Source organism: Maylandia zebra, linkage group LG2 (genome assembly GCF_041146795.1).
Source record: "Maylandia zebra isolate NMK-2024a linkage group LG2, Mzebra_GT3a, whole genome shotgun sequence".
Taxonomy (NCBI): domain Eukaryota; kingdom Metazoa; phylum Chordata; class Actinopteri; order Cichliformes; family Cichlidae; genus Maylandia; species Maylandia zebra.
This window is the reverse complement of record NC_135168.1, coordinates 45802088-45817362: the sequence shown is the minus strand read 5'-3', so window position 1 is coordinate 45817362 and position 15275 is coordinate 45802088. Positions and strand designations below refer to the sequence as shown.

At 40.7% G+C, this 15275-nt stretch overlaps 1 protein-coding gene across 2 annotated transcripts in view; it reads right to left on the bottom strand.

Moving 5' to 3' along the window:
* zdhhc9 (zDHHC palmitoyltransferase 9) overlaps window positions 1-15275 on the bottom strand; it is a 33462-nt gene that overhangs the window by 10761 nt on the left and 7426 nt on the right. For both annotated transcript variants that reach the window (XM_076875459.1, XM_076875458.1), the window contains exons 2-4: window positions 9472-9632; window positions 2750-2908; window positions 162-299 (exon numbers count right to left, since the gene is read on the bottom strand). In XM_076875459.1, coding sequence (XP_076731574.1) covers window positions 162-299; window positions 2750-2908; window positions 9472-9632 — 458 coding nt within the window. The remainder of the gene's footprint in view (window positions 1-161; window positions 300-2749; window positions 2909-9471; window positions 9633-15275) is intronic.

Sequence of the window (15275 nt, the reverse complement as noted above, 5' to 3'; positions counted from 1 at the left end):
GTAATAAACCCAGAGCTTATCATCCATATGAAGAAATACTCTTTCAGTTTGTCTGTCTCATCCTATGTTCAGTAAAAGAAGGAAGCAGGATGATGTGGTGTGGCTACAGATTAGGCTCATGTGTTCTCTCTGATTGGCCAGTTGAATGACAGGATACTTACGCATGACCACGTGGACGATGTCAAAGGTGAAGATATAAATGGTGAGCAGGGAGAGTGACAGGGTGAACAGGTAGAAGTATCTGTAGTTTCTCTTGCCCACGCAGTTGCCCACCCATGGACAGTGGTGATCAAAACGGTCTGAGGGAAAGAAGAAGAAAAAAAGAACAAAAGGGGAACTATAAATATGTAAAATGTTCCAGAACCTGAAAAACAAGCCTTCTTGGAGAGTAGACAATTTTGGGAATCAAAGGAATGTTAAAAATACACAAATTTCAATAACAGTCTTTCAGTCAAAGGCTGCTTTATGCCTCAGCTTCTGAATCTAAATATAGTGATCGCTTCCTCTTTGTGGCTGCTCCTCTATCAGTTGGAGGAGAGCCATATGAAAGCAGGGCAGGGTCAAATGGACAATGAAAGTAAACATCTTACTTTACACTTTCCTCCGCAGCCGACACCGCTGCAATCCCCAGATGAAGTTTCACAACAATATCAAGTAAACACGGAGGCAAACAGACAGGATGTGAACCGGTTTGTAGATTCAAGTGGACCCGTGGATGATTGTTATATTTAAGGAACACAATGCAAATGTTGACCCAAGATGACTATATTTGTATTCCAGCTGTTTTGGGATAAAGTAGTCGCTAAATGTAAAGCAACGAGCTGGAAAGGAATGATAGGAGTGTATAAAACGCATATGAGTAGCATGACTCTCACTGAAATGTCTTAACTCGTAATGGAGGGATAATCATGAAATTTAGTACAGACGCACAGAGGATGAAAGCTAATGTTTGTGGTGATCTCAAAACTTTCACTCTAGCACTTTTTTACCCACTAAAACCAAAACCCTCAGCTAATCTACGATGGTAAATAGTCTGTTACATTAGCACAAATCCTAAATCTCCCATTCCACCATATTCCAAAGGTGCTCTGTTGGATTGGCAGGATGGATCCATGCTTTCATGTCATTTAACCAAACTCTGACCATATCATCTAAATATCAAAGCAGAAATTGTGCCAATGTTTTTCCAGTCTTCTCCTGCCCAGTTTTGGTTTGCCTGTGCAAATTGTTGCCTGGGTATCCTGTTCGTAGCTGACAGGAGTAGCACCCAGTGTGTTCTTCTGCTGCTGTAGCCCGTCTGCTTCAAGGTTCAATGAGTTGTGTTTTCAGAGTTGTTCTTCTGCATACCTTGATTGTAATTATTAGTTATTTGAGTTACTGCTGCCTTCCTGTCAGCGTGAAACACTCTCCCCTGACATCTGGCAAGACTATAAGTCACTTATCCATAAGTCATTTATGCAAAGAGAACTTCTATATTTTCTCATTTTCTGACCTTAAATCGCCTTTATTCTTTGTTCTCATCTCAGTTTGAACCTCCACAGCTCATTTTGACCATTTTCTAATAGATGAAAGCATCGTGGTGCCGCCACGTGACAGGCTTATTTGATATTTATGTTAACAAGCAGTTGAACAGGTGTACCTAACAAACTGGCCAAAGTGATATATAGATGCATCCCTACTGAAACCCAAAGACAATATAAGCAGACAGAAAAGTAGCTCAGGTAAAAGATAGATTTTAGCAGTTATTGGGATGCAAACAAAACAGCAAACAAGTGTAAAAAGACCATTTCATATGGACAAACATCAGCTTCCATTTATGCATATTGTGTTTACTTTGATTGCCCCAGATTTGTAGGTTGCATATGGAGTGCAGCAGCATAACAATCATCCACACTGTTCACTCCATAATAAATCTATAAGCACTTAAACTTGATTAAAAGTCTCACATATTCTTTTTCTTTTTGCAGCGCGAGTCACTGAATAAAATATGTGCAGTTATTCAGAGACCAACACCTTCACCCCAGACTTTATGTGCAGGACTACAAAACTGTGCATTTGCATCTTATAATAGTGGAGTGGCTGTTTTCTCTCTGAGACTTCCATCAGTATGAGCAAAGTTAAGGTGAGGAGGGAACAAAAACCTCTGCAGTAAAAGAGGGTCACAGGAATGCAGTTGTGTAATGCTAGCGCTGGGAGTGTGTGCGTTTCTACAGCAGGTGGACACAGATGAACCAGTGTTCACAATGACTGAGCACTTATTTCCTCACTGAGCCTCCACTGTCTCCTCTCCCGTCGCCTGTGAGTCTACGCTCCCTTCAAACGCATTCTTCATTCATCGGCTACCAAATCACTGCTAATCTGCAGGGCTGTGAGATGACACAGCTACACACACGCGTCACGTCACAAAGCATCACAATGCACCACAAATTCACGGCCTTCAAAACTTAAAGGGCATTCTAAAAAATAAAAATAAATCCCCTCACGAATGTTTTTCTAAAACTTTTACATCCCGTCCGCTTCTGCGTATATTTATAAAGCTAACATTTCTTTTTTTCACCGTGACAAACGAATGCACGGAGGTAATTAAGGATGAGGCATCAGTAATCGCCATCATGTCAGCGAGCTATTTTTCTCCTTGCTCACCTTTCTATTTCTGCACGCCTGAAATAAACCCATCTCATCTTTCTCCTTTTGTGAAGCCTTTCTGAGCAGCGTAACAAACGACGGCAGATCAGATGAGACTTCTTACCGACGCAGTTGTCGCAGATGCTGCAGTGGGACGCTCGAGGTGGTCGGAAGATCTTGCACGTGTAGCAGTACTTGAGCTTGACGATCTGATTATTGATCTGAACGTTGCGGATTCGGGGCGGGGGTCGCTGCCCTGCGGGGACGTTCCCATTGGCAGCCTCTGTGGAAGCGAACAGAAAAACATTAAATCAATGTGGATGACATAATATAAATTACTCTAAGAGATCATATTTAATCACAGTCAGCACAACACAGCAACAAATGAAATCCTCAGACAGTGTTAAACATGATTTGTGCATTGGATTGCATTGGACAGGAGCTCTAATGTGAGAATTAGTGACATAAATCACGACAGCTGAACCTTGAGGATGTCATTCACCAAGAACTGTCGCTCAGTACAGTATAGGTGGGCTGTTTAACTGTCAATATTTTTATTTGCAACTATAAAGCACCATATCTTTCTCCATTTGGACAGCTTTCTATCACTGGAATGGCCATATTTCACAGTACAATCTTATGCCAAACAAATGAATTCTGACATACTATTTGCTTGTGACAATTTGGATGTTTCTGATTATCTTACACTCCGGGATCTGGAGATTATACGTGCAAGCCGATGATCACACAGTTGAATAACCCCGCAGAGTAGCTGCGAGGAAGAAATCTACCATTAACATGTCGCAGTGGACAGGCGTGAATGTGGAGTTAATGGAAAAGAGAAAGCGTACTTATTTGACTTCCTGGGGATTCATTAAGATTTTTTTTTTTTTAAAAGTGCTTTCTGTGGAAATGAAATTATCTGGGTTTTAGAAAGTGTTCAGAGATGCTAAGGGGCAAAAGCCTAAAATGCATACTTATCATTTGTATAGAGTCCTAAATGAAGATCTCTTAAGTAAAACAAAGCAGTTTCTGCACAAATAAATCAGTGAAACGAGCACATTTTCAGGCTTCTATTAAAAACATCCCTGGGACATAAATTCATAGATTGTGACAGCAACAAATACTTGGCATCATGCACCCACAGAATGTGGGATTTAGTGGCTTTCAGGATAAAGTAGTGAAGAATAAATTTATGAGTCACCACTCACAGGGAATGATGCCACTCCCTTGGGTAGCAAAGCTCAATCTGCTCGTGGCATTATATATTCCGAGAAGATGCCTCTCCTCGTATTAGCTTTCCCCCTGGGGACTGCTGCTAACAGGCAGAAGGGACAGAGCATCGGGGCTGCAGAGGCTTCTTTAACATCCCTGCTCGCTTGCTCAACTGGCTTTTAGCACTCCCACACTTACAACAGCCATCCTAACACATAAAAACTAGGGGTGCAACGATATTCGTATCGATATTGAACCGTTCGATACAGTGCTTTCGGTTCGGTACGCATATGTATCGAACAATACAACATTTGTAATTTATTTTATCAATTTTCCTTCTGACGATGCTGTCTGTGTGGAGCGCTCAGTGAATCTGCGTTCGACTACTCCGCCTAGGCTGCACTGTCGAGCGCAGATCCACTGAGCGCTCAACACAGACAGCATAGTCAGAAGGAAGAGCGAAGGGCAAGCTAGCAAGACAGAAGTTAAGCTCTCCTTGCAACAAGCAAATTGAACCTCATTCAGATCTGGCGTTTGGAATTATTTTGGTTTTCATGTGACGTATGACCCTGAAGGTAAGCGAGTCATGGACTAAAGTAAAACAGCATGTTGGATGTGCCATGCAATGCTCAATTACATTGGTGTGAACTAGTGTGTTAGCGCAGTTAGCTCGTTAACGTGTTGGCCGTCTAGCCCCATGCACAGAGCGATCCGCGGTAGCTCGTTAACGGAGATTTGCCGTGTTGTGGCGTTAAGGTCATTTCAACGAGATTAACCTGAAAGCACTAGTGGGAACACAACGAATATGACTGCACATTTACGCCGACATCATCCTAGTGCAAAGACAAAAACAACAAGCATGCTACTAACTTTAGCCGAGTCATTTAGACAGCTGTTAGCACATGATTCTCCTTATGCTGCTGAGAATATAGCCCAGAAGAAGCGGATAGTATAGCTTTTATTTTGGAAAGAGACATTTCTCTGTAATAAACTCTCTTTTCCAAAGATGATGTGATTCCTCAATCAGATACAGGGCTTGCAATATCGCTAGCCCGACGTCCCGGAGCTAGCGATTTTTTCAGTCGGGCTACCAAAATCTATCTCTTCCCTGCCCGTCGGGCTATTGTAGGAAGGAAAAATATATGTCAATGCTTTTGCATTCTTTCAGAAATGTAGCTGGGTAATTATGTCATTGGCATCGGTGAGCCACTGTCAATATGTGACATATTGAAGTCGCGTTTGAATTTGCGCTTGTTTTTTTGCTTTCACTTTGCAATCGTGCGAACTGTGTATAGAGAGCGACAGCACTGATCTGTGAGTGATGATAATTTGTGCACCAATTCCTCTGACATCGTCTTATTAATCGTTAGCTTACTATGCAAACATGACGAGTGAAATCTCCCGCAGCTTAAACATGTGAGAGGTTGATCGCGCAGAGAATCGCTGAGCTTATGTGAGTGCATGTGTAAAAGCATTTCAGTTCTGCTGAGCCAAATAAGACAGGTCAGGGTGAAGAAGTGACAGCCAAAGAAAAGCTTACCACAAAACGGAGAAGTTATGACAAATCAGACTATAAGGCAAAAAAGAAAGTGCAGCTTTATGGTTTCATGGACAAAAGAATCTCTGTGGCTGCGATATGACGAGCTAAATAACCAGGGGTGCACATAAGTGGTCCGCAGGTGCGCATTCGCTGTCAAAATAAAAAACACGCACAAGGGTTAGGGTTAAATTTAAAAACTGTACTTTTGAGTTAAAATATATATTTATAATTTTAATAAATGACAAATTAAAAATGCATGAACATTTTTTTGTATCGAAAAAATATCGAACCGTGACACCAAAGTATCGAACCGAACCGAACCGTGAATTTTGTGTATCGTTGCACCCCTAATAAAAACATACTGTTTAATATCTGAAGGTGTGGGCTGATGAAGTTGGTACCAAACTGCGTAATTTAAGCTGGCATAATGCGGTCATGTGACCTGCTTAAATAGTGTTTATGTCAATAACAGCTTCATATTTGAAGAAGGTTGCCGAGATGTCTTATGTGGAAAGGTACAAGGCTTTGGGAATGCTGTGAGAGGATACATACAAGGTCAAAGAAAACATAAAGCAAGTCTGCTGCAAAAGAGGGGATGTCCAGTGAGGTTATTTAAAGGTATAGATTTACCTTTTCGGAAGTACAGAAATTATTATTTTTTACCTCAGGTTAAAGAAAACTGACACTGCTGGCAGCATATTTGAAATGAAACTACCACAAACAGATGCTTAGTTTGTGGTACTATAAAGACTGAAACACAGGGTAGCAACTATCAACAACTCGAACGCCACATTCCTGCACCTCGAAAGCTCACTAATTAACATTTTATAACTTGTCTATTCAATCTGAAATGTAAAAATCACAATTGTTCACTGAGAGAGAGAAAAAAAAAGCTAATAAAAACTGAATATGAACCACCCAGTAAATTAGTTTGGTGTTTGTCACTCAAGACAAATTAAAGCGACGAAACATCAGAGGATCGATGTGGTATTGTTGCGTAAAGAAATGACTCAAATGAGTAATAGATCACTAAAATAGGCAGCGAATTTTCCATCCTTTGACTAATTGTTTCAGAGCTAACAGCACAAACATGCATGCGTTTCAGGTTCTCCATCAGCATCATCGAACGAGCACGATGAGTCACGGTCATGATGACAGCAGCACTTGATGCCAGCTAACCCAATCCCAGAGAGCCGAGTGCCCTAGCCTTTTTTTATAAGCCTAATCTGTCCTCAAAAGAGACCGGTCCACGCCCATGCTTCGTACACAGAGCGAGGGAACACGCATGCTGGCTGAAGGATGCTGTGAATCTTTAACAGAGACAAAGAACATTGAGCAGCCACACGGGGAGGGAGGGAGGCAAAGAGAGAGCACTGGATACTAAACAAATATAGCAGCATGAAAATACAAAAAAAAAAAAAAATCATAAAGAACAAAGGGCAATTTCTCTTTTCTAAGAGTGTTGTATGTTTTGGATACTGTGAAAAACTGTATTTTAAACTAAGCTCTACATTTGTGGATGAGCACACCCAACTTTTAGCAATCTAAAGTATAACAAGAATAAATAAACCAGCAGATTGAGGCTGTCTGCTCACTGTTTAGCAAACATATATAGTGAAATATTTTATCCCTCCTAAATACTTTAACTACTTCCACCTAGTTTGCAATCCACACCTCTGGGTGTCCTTTGACACACAGACACGCGCCGCTGTGTGCAACACCCTGGATGACAACGATGTAAAAGCACCTGAGCTGCAATAACCACTAGACACGTCGCTGACTAAACATTTAAATGTATCTAGATAAGAGACTTGTGACTATGGCATTATCAGCACTGATACTGAATAGCTCTGCTTACAAGGGCAGGCGCTGGACTGCCACACTTGGCAAGGTGAGGTCACATGCTACTTTTTACTATTTATTACTTTGAGGTTTTTTTAAATAATAAAAACTTTACAATCACGTAGCCACTGTATTTTTGAAATTTGTGTCAAAAGCCAAAGGTTTGAAAAGATACCAGAATACACCTGTTCAATTGCTCACTAATACAAATATCTAGTCAATCACACAGCAGGAACTCCAGTGCAGAGGGGTAGACCTGGTTACAAGGTCTAGCACCAGAATGGGTAAGTAAGATTTTTTTAAGTGACTTTGAAAGTGGCGTGGTCGTTGATACCAGAGTGGGCGCTCTGAGTATTTCAGAAACTGCTGATGTTCCTGTACGAACATCTGTACAACAAAGAAAGACCCCCTGAAAAAGAGCAGTTTTTCGGGCATAAATACCACATTTATGTCAGAGGACAATGGCCAGACTCCTTCAAGGTGATAGTAAGGCAACAGTAACTCAAATAACCATAAACATGCAGAAGACCATCTGTCAACACATTGATCCTTAAAGGCCCCAATCTGGTGCTAGCAACGTATAACTAACAAAGTGACTAATGAGTGTATTTCATGCAAATAAAGCCTCTTCAAACATTCCCAAAAATATAATTAAATCTGCAACTACACCTACAACTGGCACTAGCAACAAAAAACCTTGTTCGTTTCTTAATTAGCAACAATACTGTTCACATGGAGTCGTGCTTGTGTTTACCTGCCAAATGTAGGTCAGGTTCTTGCTCCTCTTTAGGCTCAGCCTTTAGTTTTCAGCTGTGCCTGAGGCTCTTTAGCTGCTAAATGCTACACAGCTAGTCACTGGTCGTGTCTCTCCATTGTTTGCTAGTGACAGGTAGTGCTCAAGATAACTTACTTGTAATAGTACAAATAAACCCAATTGCATAGCATGTGGTTTTGTCAGGCTGTTAAGGATTTGTCAAAGCTGCAATTTAAACTGGTATTTGAAAGACATAAACGCTGCTCTATCTTCTTGATCTAGAGTGTTGACATTCTTCTGTAGATGTAAACACTGTTTCCTTTAACAGTTTCCTGTGTTTGTGTTTATCCCTGAGCTCTTCTCAATTGTTAGAAGTGGGCAAAGCCATGTTGCAAACAATTTAGTCCAGACTGAGAAACATGTGGATAAGATAATGGTAATAATGGTGATATCGCTTTTAATCAAATGTGATCAAACAAAACTTTGACCGGGCTATTGCAACACCTTGATTTTTTATTTCTTCTTCAGCCATTCACTTGTAGATTTGCCGCTCTGCTTGGGATCTTTGTCCTGATGAAGGCCCCACTTTCAGCCCAGCTTTAGCTGTCAGGCATCACATTTGACTCCAGAATAACAATGATAATAATAAATGTATACTTTATTAATCCTTTAGGAAATTGTTTAGTCCTCTGCATTTAACCCATTCACTCATCGAAGGAGTACCAATCCAGCTTGCCTCAGGATAGCCGTTCAGTGGATTTCAACCCCCGACCTTCCAATCATGGGGCGAACACTCTACCTAATGAGCTATCCCTGTCCCCAATAATGGCAGCGGTGGGATTCGAACCCACGCCTCCAGAGAGACTAGCCTTAGACCGCTCAGCCACGCTACCCACAAGTGCCCAGCCCACAAATGGTATGAAGTGCTGGGTTTGGTCTTTGGCACTCTTTGCACTTTATGGCCAAACATCTCTATGTCGGTCACCTTAAAGGACATAGTTCTAGAGGTCTTGAGGTTTATGCTGATGCAAGCTAAAGCTGTGCTGCTGTGGTTTTAGTCAGAAGAAGCTAACTCTTGGCATCACTTCCAAACAAGCCATACTTCTTCAGTCTTTGTCTGATTGGGCTGTTATGAACTTTAATATCTAACTAAGGTGACTAAGGCCTGAGATGTAGCTCTTGGACTTTGTTTTGGGGTTTTTTTTAGTTTCTCTTAGCATTGCACAGTCTGACCTTGGAGCGAATTTGCTGCAAAGTCCACTACTGGGAGCATCGGCATTGTGTTAAAACACACACCTGAATTTTCCAGACCAGCAGACTTACAAATCTTGTGCTTTTACAGAGATACCCACACTTGCTGTTGATCATTTAATCACCTGCAGTAAGGGTGTACTTAATTTTTCATAGGACAGCATAGAGTCCTGTGAAAACCTTTTTCACATGAAGTTATAAGGGAAGCAGTGGAGAGTGTCTGTCCGCAAATCCTGTAACTTACCAATTTCCATCTCAATGAATGTAGCCTCTTCCGGAAGGGCCCTCGGTAGCACCCCGGGGTCACTGAAGCTGGTCCTCAACAGCATGGCCATAACGAAAAGGAACAGCAGGACAGCAAAAACTGGGATGGCGGGACAAAGATGAACAGCCAGGTACGGACATCTGCACAAGAAAAAGAAAAGTGTTTTTAAAATGATGTGCACACAACAGCTGCTTTCTTTTCTACATATTCGCATCTGCAAACTTGACATCATACAGGATTGAGGAAAAACATGTTTTTCTCACATTAATTAATTAAAGAAATCCTGTTCTACATTTCTCCATCATAGTAATACATGATAACTACGGATAATCTTAAGAGAAGCGGCAGAGCACTCTCAGGAAAGCCATGAGCACAGAGGACACAACAAAACAACACCACACATATTTTTAACTGGTGTTCAGAGCATAAGGTCACGAACCACAAGACCGAAGTCGTGGCCTTGAATAAATAACACGATGCTGCACTCCCTACACCTTCTGTACTAGTGGAGAAGCGTGGATCCATTTGCCAGGCCATTGAGATTAGAGCCAGCTGGGCTCCTCCAAAAGGGCCGGCTGCACAATCTGATAACAGATGTGAGCTGCAATGCAAAGTGCTGCAACAGAAGAGCGCAGCAGCAGCAAAAAGGCTTCCACACGCAGTTATTAATAGTTTAACTCTATGGCCTCATCGCTCTCCCTTGAGGCTGAAATCATATATTCATAATGTGACTCTAATGTTGCACTACAGGATTTTAAGGGACTGAGGAACACTAACTGTAGTTCAGCATGCCACGCATAAAACTGCCCACACACAAGATCACCAGACTACACTTTATTTACACAGTATTCTCTTTTGTTCCATTAAACAGCATCTGCATACAGTGCATCTGGAAAGTACCTCCACATTTTGTCATGTTACAGCCTCGCCTCAAAACTCTACATGCGATTCCCCATAAAGATAAAGTGAACAAACAGTTTGCTTGAAATTAACGCAGATTTATTAAAAATAAAAAACAAAACATGTACATAAGTGTTCACAGCCTTTGCTGCTAATTTGGCAAAAATTATCACTTAGAGAGAACATCAGAAGCACCAAGTGCTTTATGTTACAATAACATAAGAAACATATTTATCTCAAAAGTTAGGAAATTACTATTTTACAGCAGCCAAACCATAAAAAAACATCTTAAAACAATACAGCATAATAAAAATATAAAACAAGCGCCAAACATTACACTAAATTAAACAGAAAATGTAAAAAAGCCCACGATAAAGGAAAAAAATGGGGCTTAAAAATAAAATAAATGAAGGTGTTATTTTATTATCTTATTTTTCTTGCTAAACCAATAAAAAACCAATAAATAAATAAACCAATAAAAAAAGTGCGAGGAGGACTTTTCTGTTGGTTGCGACAGAACAGCAAGCTACTGTCTTGTGGTTTACTGCTAAGTCCTTTTCATCTAATATAAAATCCAGTGAATGGTTATACAAAGCGGCTGAATCTAGCAACAAATTTGCTAAGGTAGCAACAAAGAAATGAGGTGCAGGATGATTGCAGTGACAACAGCGAGGAGGACAAACTAAAAACAAATATCAGAATCTACAAACTGAAACTCAAATACAACACAAGAATATCCAAACAGTTAACATTTGGTTATAGCCAACACTCTATTGTAACAAAAACAAGTAGCCTATAACACATGAAAAATATGGAGGGTAAAACTCTTATTTTTCATACTGTGGACGGTTGTTGACTTAGTTCAAATTTTGCTGATCGGAGTTGCTCTTCTATACGATCCAATGCGCTCTAAGCCAATAACAGAAATCTGTACATAGGGGCACCATTGCACATCTGTGATCTCATAATTAAACCTGAAGTGGCTGCAGTTATATAACAAAAAGGGGAAAAGAGAGAGAAATCAGCAGCCATTAAAAAATAAATTGCTTTTGCCTGTTTTATTTAATTTGTTTAACACAGATAACCTCACACAGGTGGCCCGGATGTCAGCTACTCATCTACTACAGTGTTACCCACAGTTTTGCTTCATCATCATGGTCGGTTTTCTGTTCTCACTATGCAGACATACAGTTAAAAGTGAACAAAGCGGACTTGTTTAATGTCACCACGTACATGAACCCTGTCAGCATACCTGAGCTCTGACAAGACAACAAAGCAAACACACACACACACCTGCTTGACTTGTCTGAACAGTTTTCCGGCAGCGCATTTCAAACATTAATGGAAACAAGGAGCGGAGATCAAATCAATAGAAATTTCCACTGGCAGGCCTGCGAGGTGTGTTTCCCACAGCCGTTTGTGCAGAGGCCGCACAGAGCGGGATTCAGGCTGAGGGAATGCAGTCTGTCGATGAAGTGCAATTCCCGTAACCGTAAACTGGAACATATTCAAGGAAGGCTTCTCTATCATTGCTTCCCATCAAGCCCCCCTATCTTTCCTGGATGTGACAATTTCCTGTGCTGTGCAGGGTGGAGCTGTCACGGCACCACTCTGGTGACTCCGTGTTCACCAATCACCACAGAAGCAGCAGGAAAAACTGGATCGTCTACGAAGGGATATCTGTCAACTGACACGCACATGTTGCTAACAAACCCTCTTCCTTAACCAACTTACTTCATATTTATGAAATATCAGTTTACTATTCTAACAGCATGTCTTTGTGAAGGTGTGAAAACAACCTGTGTGGAAATTATTTCATGAACTTGAGAGGTGCTAGAAGGCAGATTTCCTTACCTTTGTACAGAGACAGGTATGCCACAATATCTAAATTTTATGCAAAGCTAAGCTTACCTACTGCTTTATATTTAGCAAAATAAACAGTAGTATAATTCATCTCATGTAATGCTCATCGAGAATACATTACAATACCTTCTATTACACTGAAATGCTACAAATACATGAACTACCTTTAGAGATAATACATTTGTAATAGAGTGCCTTTTTTTTTTGTTTTGTTTTTTAACCAACCAGGAAGTTAGAAAACACCTCGCCCTTGATACACAGTAGAATTTGTCTGTAGGCTTTTGGATTATTACAGAAAATAAGAAAAGAATAATGAAAAAAGGTCCTCGGCCAAGCTGGTCACCCCACTGTCTCGACTGAGAACCAAGGGTGATCACTCTTTTTCTGTTAGGAAACCCATTTTTCGTGATAATCATCCCGAGGAGATCAGATCACCAAGCTCACTTTTGTCTTTTAAATCCTTCTTAAAGACATATTTTTTCAAAGTAGGCTTTTTCTGTGCCTCCATTTGAAGTTTATTTCGATGTTGTCCACCTCAATTGTTTAATCGCCTTCTCCTAGTTATAATTTCAATCTACGTTCTACTAGCTTTTAATTACCTGTTGTTTTATTTTTAATTTTCTTTATTCCTCACTTTTTACCTCCTTGTGCTGCTAGTATTCCTAAGCCAAATGTTGAGTGACCTTTGCCTTCTCTTAGATGTTTTATTTGCTGTTTCTTATCTTATCTTGTTAAGCACTGTGTAACTTTGTTTTTGAAAGGTACTACATAAAGAAAATGCATTGCCATTACAATCCAAACAGACTGTGTTCTCATAGTTCTTAGCAAAATTGTCTTCTAATTAATGAGTTGCACACTTATCTGTGTGTGCTGCATAACAAAAGGCAAAATGTAACCAGATTACATTTGTTAACCTCACCCCTTATATGCGTATTAAACCATTCCTGCATTCTTCCAATTTATTAAAAATAATAATAACAACAACAACAAAGGAATTTAAATTGTGCCACTGCCAATTATATGAAGGTATGAGATGCTAAAACCTCTTGTTTCTACAGTGTTTATTTTTTTTGCACAAGTTGCAGTAGTTCATATTGGTTACTGATTGACCCAGAGGAGGCCTACATCACATTCAAAGGCTGTAATCTTATTAACCATGGCACAAAACTATTATCACAATTGAGTTTACCCCTTGACTTAATAGGCAAATAAAGCCTTGCTGTATGTTCTTTGGATTATTTATTGGCCCCTAATTAAATCTTAAACAAATATCACAGAGTGGGCATTAGACCCCGAGTTTTACCGAAGTTACACCGAATAAACTTTGTTTAATAAAAGGGAACTCGTTTAGGGAAAAACCTGGTGGTCATAAAAGACAATAAAGGCATTAAAATAAAACAATTAAATCTCATTACACAGGAGACAGATAAACTACCTACTGCTGCTCCTACTGTCATGTCTGTGCCTGGTGTGGGTGGGCATTAGATGCTTTAAGGCGAGTCTTCTGCAGACGTTTAGTTCCTTCTTAACTCAGAATGACACAAGCTCAGAGATGAAAAGCTCCTAAAGTAGTGATATCACCAAATTAGAATCACTTCAGCGTCTCAGCCACACCGCCCCTGAACCCGGGATTACGACGCCACACATAGTGACTCATGACATTTTACCTTTGTCGAACATTTCAAACCCTTCCGTTATTAATACTTAACAGCTGTAAGCTGTTGCAGGCCTGCTTGACTCATACTCCAAATGAATTATGCACTTGCTGTGCAGGCAGCTCAACAGTGGGCCTCAGTAACAGCCTTCTGTCATACAAACATCTGCAGACTGTGCCTGGCTGTTTCTAGGGCACTGCTGAGGGAAAAAAAACAAAAGCTCTCAACCTCTGCTTGCCCTCTCTCCTTTTTAAGATACAAGCAGGAAACAAGTCGATATCAGAAAAGCTTTCGTGGATCCTCGTGCTTTTCCCACAGCAATAAAACTGCTCATGCTATTCTCATAAATATTCAAAAAAACGAAAGCCTGACGAAATCCAAAAGCTCACTTAACATTTACTTCTTATCTAAGAATATTTCAAGAGTCATCCAAACGATGCAGATATCAGCACCTCATACATTAGTATGCGGTATCAAGCCGTGACTGAATTTCCTGCTTCAGGTAGACAAAGATGATACATGTCCTTGCTCTGATGTCATGGGAGCTTGCACCCCCTGAACCTGAAGCTCCAGACTACACTCACTATACTCTGATGCCAGGCTTAAATCAGTCGTCCTTGTTATGCAACATTTAAATACCAAACGAGAGAGATGAAACATTAGAGCCTGGGTCACGGAACGTTTAGTGGGATTAAAGTTAGGATCACAGATGTTGGGTCATATAATATTTAGCAAGTGAACTTGAGACTGATGAGAAATGTGTTTATTTAGCAGTATCTCTGTCACATTTTTGATAGCAGTGCATCTACTTCAACCCCACCCCAAGATTTATGCAAATATAATGTGGACTTTCCTTCCTTGCATGAAGCAGGCTCGCAGGCTGTGAGCTATAGATTTATAAAATCCACCCTCCACAGAGGAGCGGCTCTCTCCTTCTGATAGAGAAGCTTCCAGAGAACAAAGCCTTTAGATCATGGTTGCTGTAAATGGAGCGCGTACTCTGAGTAGGGTATAAATCATGTTATTGCTCATTTGGCCTTGGCCGGATGCCGCTTTCCGATTGGTTAACAGGGAGACAGGGTGGAGTTAGATGCTGAGAGAGGCTTGGGGGGGTTGACTACAAGAGCTCTTCTGACTGCAGCCACTCGCTCTGCAGGCTCATCCCTGTATACCTACTTCTCCTGCATCGCTCCCATTACTGCACACATACAGCACCGATACCCAGAAAAGAAGATCGTCATGCACATATGGTTTTCTGGCCTAGTGGCTAAGTGTCCTGTGGTGGACAGACAGATGACACACTGTCCTTATGTTCCAGTTTCTTGTTCCTTCCTCCAAAATCCATAGGTGGCAATCCGCATGCAC